The 10,619-nt window shown below is 37.6% G+C and overlaps 1 protein-coding gene across 1 annotated transcript; it reads left to right on the top strand.

Moving 5' to 3' along the window:
* The first annotated feature begins 8,509 nt into the window (after positions 1 to 8,509).
* Positions 8,510 to 9,304, top strand: LOC134760317 (cell division cycle protein 27 homolog). Its single transcript, XM_063716998.1, has one exon. It carries the CDS (start codon positions 8,579 to 8,581, stop codon positions 9,302 to 9,304), a length of 726 nt encoding a protein of 241 aa, XP_063573068.1. The 5' UTR covers positions 8,510 to 8,578.
* Positions 9,305 to 10,619: the final 1,315 nt, after the last annotated feature.

The raw sequence follows: 10,619 nt of genomic DNA, 5'->3' as shown, positions 1-10,619 counted from the left end.
ATTCTGTGACGTGAATTCACACATCACAAAGAAGTTTCTCAGAAATCTTCTCTCTAGTTTTTATGTGAAGATTCTTCCTTTTTCACCATGGACCTCAAATAGCTCCAAATATCCATTAGCAGATTCTACAAAAAGACTTTCCAAACTGCTCAATCAAAAGAAAGGTTCAGTACTGTGAGAATAAAGCACACATCACAGAGAAGTTTCTCAGAAATCTTATGTCTAGTCTTTATGTGGAGATATTTCGTATTTCATCACAGGCCATAAAGAGCTCACAAATATCTCTTTGCAGATTCTACAAAACGACTGTTTCCAAACTGCTCAATCAAAAGAAATGTTCAACTCTGTGACATGAATGGACACATCACAAAGAAGTTTTTCAGATGCTTCTGTCTACTTTTTATGTACAGATATTTCGTTTTCACCATAGACCTCAAATTGCTCAGAAATATCCCTTTGCAGATTTTACAAAAAGACTATTTCCAAACTGCTCAAACAAAAGAAAAATTCAACTCTCTGAAATGAAAGCTCACATCACAAAGAAGTTTCTCAAAATGATTCTGTCTAGTTTTTATGTGAATATATTTCCTTTTTGACCTTAGGCCTCAAAGCTCTCCAAATATCCATTTGTAGACTCTTCAAAAAGACTGTTTCCAAAGTGATCAATCAAAAGAAAGGTTCAACTGTGTAGGATGAAAGCACACATCACAAAGAAGTTTCTCAGAAAGATTCTGTCTAGTATTTATGTGAAGATATTTCCTATTTCTCCATAGGCCTAAAGGGGATCACAACTATCCCTTTGCAGATACTACAAGAAGACTGTTTCCAAACTGCTCAATGAAAAGAAAGGATCAACTCCGTGAGGTGAATGCACAGATAAAAAAGAAGTTTCTCAGAATGCTTCTGTCTAGTTTTCATGTGAAGATATTTCTTTTTCACCACAGGCCTGAAACCACTCAGAAATATTCCTTTGCAGATTGCACAAAAAGAATGTTTCCAAACTCTTCAAAGAACAGAAAGGTTCAACTCTTTGATATGAATGCAAACATCACAAAAAGTTATCTCTAAAAGCTTCTGTCTGGTTTTTACGTGAATATTTAGTTTTTCAGCATAGGCATCAAACCGCTCACAAATATACACTTGCAGATTCTATACAATGACTTGTTCCCAAACTGCTCAATGAAAAGTAATGTTCAAATCTGTGAGATGAAAGCACGCATCACAAAGAAGTTTCTCAGAAAGTTTCTGTCTAGTTTTTAGGTACAGATACTTCCTTTTTCACCTTATGCTGCAAAGCGCTCCAAATATCCATTTACCGATTCTACAAAAAGAGTGTTTCCAAACTGCTCAATCAAAGGAAACGTTCAACTCTGTGAAATGAAAGCACACATCACAAAGAAGTTTCTCAGAATCCTTCTGTCTAGTTATTATGTGAAGACATTTTCTATTTCACTATAGGACTCAAAGGGCTCAGAAATATCCCTTTGCAGATTCTACAAAAGGACTGTTTCCAAACTGCTCAATCAAAAAGAAGGTTTGCAAACATCACAAAGAAGTTTCTCAAAAATCTTCTGTCTAGTTTTTATGTGAAGATATTTCCTATTTCACCATAGGTCTCAAAGGGCTCAGAAATATCCCTTTGCAGATTCTATGAAAAGGCTCTTTCCAAACTACTGAATGAAATGAAAGTTTCAAATCTGTGGGATGAATGCACACATCACAGAGAAGTTTCCTGGAATGCTTCTGTCTGATTTTTATGTGAAGATATTTCTTTTTCACCATAGGCCTCAAACCACTCAGAAATATCCCTTTACAGATTGTGCAAAAAGACTGTTTCTAAACAGCTCAATGAAAAGGAAGATTCAACTCTGGGAGATGAATGCAAACATCACAAAGAAGTTTCTCAAAAAGCTTCTGTCTGGTTTTTATGTGAAGGTATTTCCTTTCTCACCATAGGCCTCAAACTGCTCACAAACATCCCTTTGCAGATTCTACAAAAAGACTGTTTCCAAACTGCACAATGAAAAGAAAGGTTAAACTCTGTGAGATGAAAGCACACATCACAAAGAAGTTTCTCAGAATGCTTTTGTATAGTTTTGTGTGAGGAAATTTCCTTTTTCACCATAGCAATCAAAAGAATGGTTCAAATGTGTGGGATGAATGCACACATCCCAAAGAAGTTTCTCAGAAAACTTCCGTTTAGTTTTTTGTGAAGACATTTCCTTTTTCACCATGGGCCTCAAAGCACTCCAAATATCCACTTCAGATTCTACAAAAAGAGTGTTTCCAATCTGCTCAATCAAAAGAAATGTTCAGCTCTGTGAGGTGAAAGCACACATCACAAAGAAGTTTCTTAGAAACCTTCTATCTAGTTTATATGTGAAGATATTTCATATTTCAAAATAGGCCTCAAAGGGCTCAGAAGTATACCTTTGCAGATGCTACAAAAAAAGAGTGTTTCCAAACAGCTCTATCAAAAGAAATCTTTAACTTGGTGAGATGAATGCACACATTACATAGAAGTCTCTCATAATGTTTCTGTCTAGTTTTTTTGAGAAGCCATTTCCTTTTTCACTATAGGCCTCAGTCTGCTCATTAATAGCCCTCTGCAGATACTAGAAAAAGAGTCTTTCCAAACTGCTCAATCAAAATTAAGTTTCAAATCTTTGAGATGAAAGCCCACGTCACAAAGAAGTTTCTCAGAAAGTTTCTGTCTAGTTTTTATGTGAAGATATTTCCTATTTCACCTTAGTCCTCAAAGGGATCAAAACTATCCCTTTTCAGATTCTACAAAAAACTCTTTCCGAACTGCTTCATCAAAGGAAAGGTTCAATTCTGTGAGATGAATGCACACATAAAAAATTAGTTTCTCAGAATGCTTCTGTCTTGTTTTTATGTGAAGATATTACTTTTTCACCATAGGTCTCAAACTGCAAACAGATATTCCTTTGCAGATTGCACAAAATGTATGTTTCCACACTGCTCAATGAATAGGAAGTTTCAACTCAGTGATATGAATGCAAACATCACAAAGAGTTTTCTCAAAATACTTCTGTTTAGGTATTATGTGAAGATATTTACTTTCTCACCATAGGCCTCAAACTGCTCACAAATATCCCTTTGCAGATTCTACAAAATGACTTGTTGCCAAACTGCTCAATGAAAAGGAAGGTCCAAATCTGAGATGAAAGCACGCATCACAAAGAAGTTTCTCAGAAGTTTCTGTCTAGTTTTTATGTGCAGATATTTCCTTTTTCACCATAGGCCTCAAAGCACTCCAAATATCCCTTTGCAGATTCTACAAAAAGAGTGTTTCCAAACTGCTCAATCAAAAGAGAGGTTCAACTCTTTGAGATGAAAGCACACAGTACAAAGAAGATTTTCAGAAAGATTTTGTCTAGTTTTTATGTGAAGATATTTCCTATTTCACCATAGGCCTCAATGGGCTCACAAATATCCCTTTGCAGATACTTCAAAAGGACTCTTTCCAAACTGCTGAATCCAAGGAAAGTTTCAACCCTGTGACATGAATGCACACATCACAAAGAAGTTTCTCAGAATGCTTCTGTCTAGTTTTTATGTGAAAATATTTCCTGTTCACCATAGGCATAAAACGTTGCAAATATCTATTTGCAGATTCTACAAAAAGACTGTTTCCAACCTGCTCAATCAAAAGAAAAGTTCAACTCTGTGAGATGAAGGCACACATGACAAATAAGTTTCTCAGAAAGCTTCTGTCCAGTTTTTATTTGAAGATTTTCCCTATTTCACCATAGGCCTGAAAAGGCTCACAAATATCCTTTTGAATATTCTAAAAAAAGACTGTTTCCAAACTACTCAATCAATAGAGAGGTTCAAATATGTGTGATGAATGCACACATCACAAAGAAATTTCTCAGAATGTTTTTGACTAGTTTTTATGTGAAGATATTTCTCTTTCACCATAGGCCTCAAATGGCTCAGAAATATCCCTTTGCAGCTTGTACAAAAAGACTGTTTCCAAACTGCTCAATCAAAAGAAAGTTTCAACACTGTGAGATGAATGCACACATCAGAAAGGAGTTTCTCAGAAAGCTTCTGTTTAGCATTCATGTGAAGATATATCCTTTTTCACCATAGCCCTCAATGGGCTCAGAAATATCCCCTTGCAGATTCTACAAAAGGACAGTTTAGAAAACTGCTTAATCCAAAGAAATGTTCAACTCTGTGAGTTGAATGCATACATCTCAAAGAAGTTTCTCATAACGGATCTGTCGAGTTTTTTTTTGTGAAGATATAACCTTTTCAACCATATGTCATAAACTGCTCATGAATATCCCCCTGCAGATACTACAAAAAGACTGTTTCCAAACTGCTGCATCCAAAGAAATGTTCAACTCTGTGAGATGAATACACCCATCACAAAGAAGTTTCTCAGAATGCTCCTGTCTGGTTTTCATGTGAAGATATTTCCTTTTTCACCATGGGCCTCAAAGTGCTCCAAATATCCATTTACAGACTCTACAAAAAGAGTTTTTCCAAACTGCTCATTCAAAAGAAAGGTTCAACTCTGTGAGATGAAAGCACACATCACAAAGTAGTTTCTCAGAAAGCTTCTGTCTAGTTTTTATGTGAAGATATTTCCTATTTCACCGTAGGCCATAAAGAGCTCAAAAATTTTTTTTGCAGATTCTTCAAAAAGACTGTTTCCAAACTGCCCAATCCAAAGAAAGGTTCAACTCTGTGAAGTGAATGGACACATCACAAAGAAGTTTCTCAGAATGCATCTATCCCGTTTTATGTGAAGATATTTCTTTTTCATCCTAGGCCTCAATGGGCTCAGAAATATCCCTTTGCAGATTCTAAAAAAGAACTGTTTCCAAACTGCTCAATCTAAAGAAAGGTTCTCCTCCGTGAGTTGAATGCACACATCACAGAGAAGTTTCCCAGAATGCTTCTGTCTACTTTGTATGTGAAGGTATTTCCTTTTTCACCATAGGCCTCAAACCGTTCACAAATATCCCTCTGCAGATACAACAAAAGGACTGTTTCCAATCTACTAAATCAAAAGATAGGCTCAACAACTTGAGATGAATGCACGCATCACAAATAAGTTTCTCAGAATGCTTCTGTCTTGTTTTAATGTGAAGATATTTCCTTTTTTCACCGTAGGCCTCAAAGCACTCCAAACATCCACTTGCAGATTCCACAAAAATACTGTTTCCAAGCTGCTCTATCAAAACAAAGGTTCAACTCTGTGAGATGAAAGCACACATCACAAAGAAGTTTCTCACAAACCTTCTGTCTAGTTTTTATGCAACGATATTTCCTATTTCACCACAGGCCTCAATGGACTCAAAAATATCCCTTTCAGATTCTACAAAAAGAGTGTTTCTGAACTTCTCAATGAAATGAAAGTTTCAACCCTGTGAGGTGAATGCACACATAAAAAAGAAGTTTCTCAGAATGCTTCTGTCTAGATTTTATGTGAAGTTATTTCTTTTTCACCATAGGCCTCAAACTGCTCAGAAATATCCCTTTGCAGATTGAACCAAAAGACTCTTTCCATACTGCTCAATGAAAAGAAAGATTCATCTGTGTGAGATGAATGCACACATAAATAAGAAGTTTCTCAGAATGCTTCTGTCTAGTTTTTATGTGAAGATATTTCCTTTTTCACCATAGTCCTTAAACCATTCACAAATATCCCTCTGCAGATACTACAAAAAGACTGTTTCCAAACTGCTCCATGAGAAGAAATGTTCAACTCTGTGAGATGAATGCACACATAAGGAAGAAGTTTCTCGGAATGATTCTGTCTAGTTTTTATGTGAAGATAATTCTTTTTCACTACAGGCATCAAACGGCTCAGAAATATCCATTTGCAGATTGTACAAAAATACTGTTTCCAATCTGCTCAATCAAAAGAAAGGTTCTGCTCTGTGATATGAATCCAGGCATCACAAAGAAGATTCTCAGAAAGCTTCTTTTTGTGTTTTTGTGAAAATATTTCCGTTTTCACCATAGGCCTAAAAGAGCTGCAAATATCCATTTGTGGATTCTACAAAAATACTGTTTTGAAACTGCTCAATCAAAAGAAAAGTTCAAGTCTGTGAGATGAAAGCACACATTGCAAAGCATTTTCTCAGAAATATTCTGTCTAGTTTTTATGTCAAGGTGCTTCCTGTTTCATCATAGGCTGTGAAGGGCTCACAAATATCCATTTGCATATTTTAAAAAAAGACTGTTTCCAAACTGCTCAAAGAAAAGAAAGGTTCAAATCTGTGAGATGAATGCACGCATCAGAAAGAACTTTCTCAGAATGCTTCTGTCTAGTTTTTATGTGAAGATATCACTTTTTCATCTTAAGTCTCAAATGGCTAAGAAATATCCCTTTCCAGATTTTACAAAAAGACTGTTTCCAAACTGCTCAATAAAAAAAAGTTTCAACACTGTGAGATGAATACACACATCAAAAAGAAGTTTCTCAGAAAGCTTCTGTTTTCTTTTTATTTGAAAATATTTCCCTTTTCACCATAGGCCTCAATGGGTTCAGAAATATCTTTTTGCAGATTCTACAAAATGACTGTTTAGAAAACTGCTGGATACAAATTACACCATTATGGCTCACACACTGCAGCCTCAACCTCCCGAGGGTTAGGCGATTCCTCAAGGGATCCTACAGCCTCGGCCTCCCAAAGTGTTGGGGTTACAGGCGTGAGCCACCAGCACCCGGCCTGAGTTAATACATCTGGTCTCACTACGTCTTAACCACACACCCATGAAGAACTCAACAAGAGAGAGTTGGCAAGAGACTCTCAGCATTCTCTCCCGAAAGCAGTGAGGTGGATGGCAGACGTGTGTCCCGAGCTCCTGGGGTTTTAGGTGACCATGTGTAGAGGAGAGATTTCCAATGTTTCCAGAGAGGAACGAGCCACAGTTATTCGGGGCATCGGAACACGAGATGGGGTTTCTGACAGCAACATAATGGCCAGGAAGGTCCAGAATCTGCCAAGGCCCATGTCCCAGGGTGGGGCCAATGGAACCCAAGGTAGAGGGAGTCAGCGGTCCTCACAGAGAGGACTCCAGCCCTAGGCTCCGCTGTGCAGACCAAATCAGAAGGAAGAGGCACCTTCGTCCTACATGCCACATCCCTCCACTGAACTTGGGAGTGGATCTGTTTCCCAAACATAAGGTGACTTTCGCTTTGCAATGGATCACAAGGGGCCAGGCTTTCCAGAGTCAGCCGGATAAAGAAGTCATTCTGGCTCGGCCACCCCATTCCCCCGGTAACTGGTGAATTTAAATGAGACGAGGCTGGCCGGGCCAGAGCCGCTACAGGGGGGAGGGGGGTGGGTGGTGTGGGGTTTTCCTAAGGCACTGCAGAAATTGGGTCTTTGCCTAGAGGATGACAGTGCTGCAGGAACCCGTCCAGGCTGCTATATGGCAAGCACTAAACCACTATGCTTACCGAGATGGGGTTTTCCTCACAGAACGCCTTTATGCAGAAGTACACTCAGAAGAAGCCTTGTTTTTAATGGCGACCTGTTCTTACCTCCCAGGAAAGGCCTATAAAGCATATAGACTCTTGAAAAGACACAGTTGTCCTACACCGCAATGCCAATACCTGCTTGCAAAATGTTGTGTTCATCTCAGTAAGCTTGCAGACTGGTAACAAATCTTATCTGGTGGAGCGTTTAATAAGCAGAAAAGCCATGATGATATTGTTACTGAGTTTGGTGATTCAGTTTGCTTTCCCCTTCCATTGTTGGGACGTGTATATTGCAAGACAGATCGGCTTGCTAAAGGAAAAGAATGTTACCAAAAGAGGCTTAGTTTAAATCCTTTCCTCTGGTATCCCTTTGAATCATTATGTGAAATAGGTGGAAAGCCAGATCCTGACCAAACATTTAAATTCATATCTTTACAGAACTTTAGCAACTGTCTGCCCAACTCTTGCACAACACAAGTACCTAATCACAGTTTATGTCACAGACAACCTGAGACCATTCTTATGGAAACACCCCAGGACACAACTGAATTAAACAGAGTCAATTTAGAATCCTCCAATTCAAAGTACTCCTTGAATACAGATTCCCCAGTGTCTTTTATTGATTCAGCTGTAATTTCACCTGAAACTGTCCCACTGGGAAGAGGAACTTCCATATTATCTAAACAGGTTCAAAATAAACCAAAAACTGGTCAAAGTTTATTAACAGGACCAGCAGCTCTTAGTCCATTTACCCCACGTTTTGGGATTTTGCCATTAGAAACCCCAAGTCCTGGAGATGGATCTTATTTACAAAACTACACTAATACACCTTCTGTAATTGATGTGCCATCCACCAGAGCCCCTTCAAAAAAGTCTGTTGCCAGAATTGGCCAAACTGGAGCAAAGTCTGTCTTCTCACACAGTGGAAATAGCCAAGAGGTAACTCCAATTCTTCAACTAACAGAAAGTTCTGGTCCATAAATAACTACAACACCTCAGGTAATGAGCCCCACTATGACACCTCCCCCAAATGCACTGCATCGAAGAAGTTCATGACTCTTTACTAGTGACAGTTCCACAACCAAGGAGAATAGGAAGAAATTAAAAATGAAGTTTCCACCTAAAATCCTAAACAGAAAAACAAAAAGTAAAACTAATAAAGGAGGAATAACTCAATCTAATATAAATGACAACCTGGAAATTACAAAATTGGACTCTTCCATCAATTCAGAAGAGGAAATATCCACAATCACACCTCAGATTCAGGCTTTTAATCTACAAAAAGCAGCAGCAGAAGGCTTGATGAGCCTTCTTCATGAAAGGGGGAAAGGTTATTTAGCTTTATGTTCATACCACTGCAAAGAAGCTAAAAATATTTTGAGCCATCTACCTTCTCACCACTACAATACTGGTTGGGTACTGTGCCAAATTGGAAGGTTCTATTTTGAACTTTCAGAGTACATGCAAGCTGAAAGAATATTATCAGAGGTTAGAAGAATTGAGAATTATAGAGTCAAAGGCATGGAAATCTACTCTACAACACTTTGGCATCTTCAAAAAGATGTCGCTCTTTCATTTCTGTCAAAAGACTTAACAGACATGGATAAAAATTCGCCAGAGGCCTGGTGTGCTGCAGGGAACTGTTTCAGTCTGCAACAGGAACACGATATTGCACTTAAATTCTTCCAGACAGCTATCCAAGTGGATCCAAATTATGCTTATGCCTATACTTTATTAGGGCGAGAGTTTGTCTTAACTGAAGAATTGGACAAAGTGTTAGCTTGTTTTCGAAATGCTATCAGAGTCAATCCTAGACATTGCAATGCATGGTAAGTGGTAATGAATTGTAAAGACAAAGTCTTGTTGATGGTGCTGGTAGTCACTGATTTTTCTTGTTAGATAGCTTTTTATTGTCATAAACTTTGTTACTAATACTTAAGAATGGTACATACTGGTCAATAACTTCAAACTAACTTTTTTTATGAAATGTATGTCTTTAACAAACTCTTCAGTTAACTAATGATAATAGAATACGTGATGCTTATACTCAACAGTTTCAGTCTTCTACAAAACTTTTGCAGATACTGTAGTTGTGTTTTGTTTGTTTGCTTGTTTAGTTTTGTTACTTGATTTGTTACTTTTTCTTCGAACACAAAATTGGTGATTGGGACAAAAAGTGCTTGGGAAATTGGAAAGGAATAGCATAATTCACTTATTGGATAATAGAAAAAAACACTGAAAAAGTTCACTAGTTGCTTTTTGACAACGTTCCAGTTTATTGAGTTACTATTAAGAACTTAATGTATCCTTTATTTAGCAGTATCTCTGTTTTACTTTTTTGTATTTGTGTATAAGTAGACACATAGGAAATTACTACCCAGGTCATATTGTTATCAACTGAATAACATATGAAAAAGTTTGGTCCTACTTCTGCCTCAACACCATACTTACGGTTGACATTTATCGTATTTCTCTGGACTGACTTAAAAGTTTAAATATCAAGAGAAGGCCAGGCATGGTGGCTCATGCCTGTCATCCCAGCACTTTGGGAGGCCAAATCGGGCAGATCACAACGTCAAGAGTTCGAGACCATATGGTGAAACACCGCCTATATTAAAAGTATAAAAATTAGCTGGGCATGGTGGCAGGCGACTGTAGTCCCAGCTACTCAGGAGGCTGAAGAAGGATAATCACTTGAACCTGGGAAGTGGAGGTTGCAGTGAGCCAAGATTATGCCATTGCACTCCAGCCTGGGCAACAGAGTGAGACGCCGTCTCAAGAAAAAAATAAAATAAAAATAAAATAAAATAAAATAAAATAAAATAAAATAAAATAAAATAAAGTAAATATCAAGAGAAAGTATAATTCTGAAGTAGTAACTCTGCGGAAGCTTTTTTGTCAGATACGGTTATCTTTGGGGTTAGTTATTATAGCAATTGGGTTTTAACAATTGATTTGCTTCTAAATCTGAAGCATTATATTACTAAAATATCTTTTGATTTGTGATTATGTTGTTTAATGGATTATATATCATTTTGCAGTAGTAGTTGCAGTGCCTGAAAGATTGCCAAAAAATATAGTGCTAGCTATTGCTGACCAATGTAACAATCAACTTGCCAATATTGCCATCTCTTCCAATAGCTATGTT

Source organism: Pongo abelii, chromosome 17 (assembly GCF_028885655.2).
Source record: "Pongo abelii isolate AG06213 chromosome 17, NHGRI_mPonAbe1-v2.0_pri, whole genome shotgun sequence".
Taxonomy (NCBI): Eukaryota; Metazoa; Chordata; class Mammalia; order Primates; family Hominidae; genus Pongo; species Pongo abelii.
This window is presented reverse-complemented; position numbering and strand designations above follow the sequence as displayed.

Coding starts and splice junctions, on each gene's coding strand:
- LOC134760317 (XM_063716998.1), top strand. CDS start 8,579: ATGAAGTTTCCACCTAAAATCCTAAACAGAAAAACAAAAAGTAAAACT.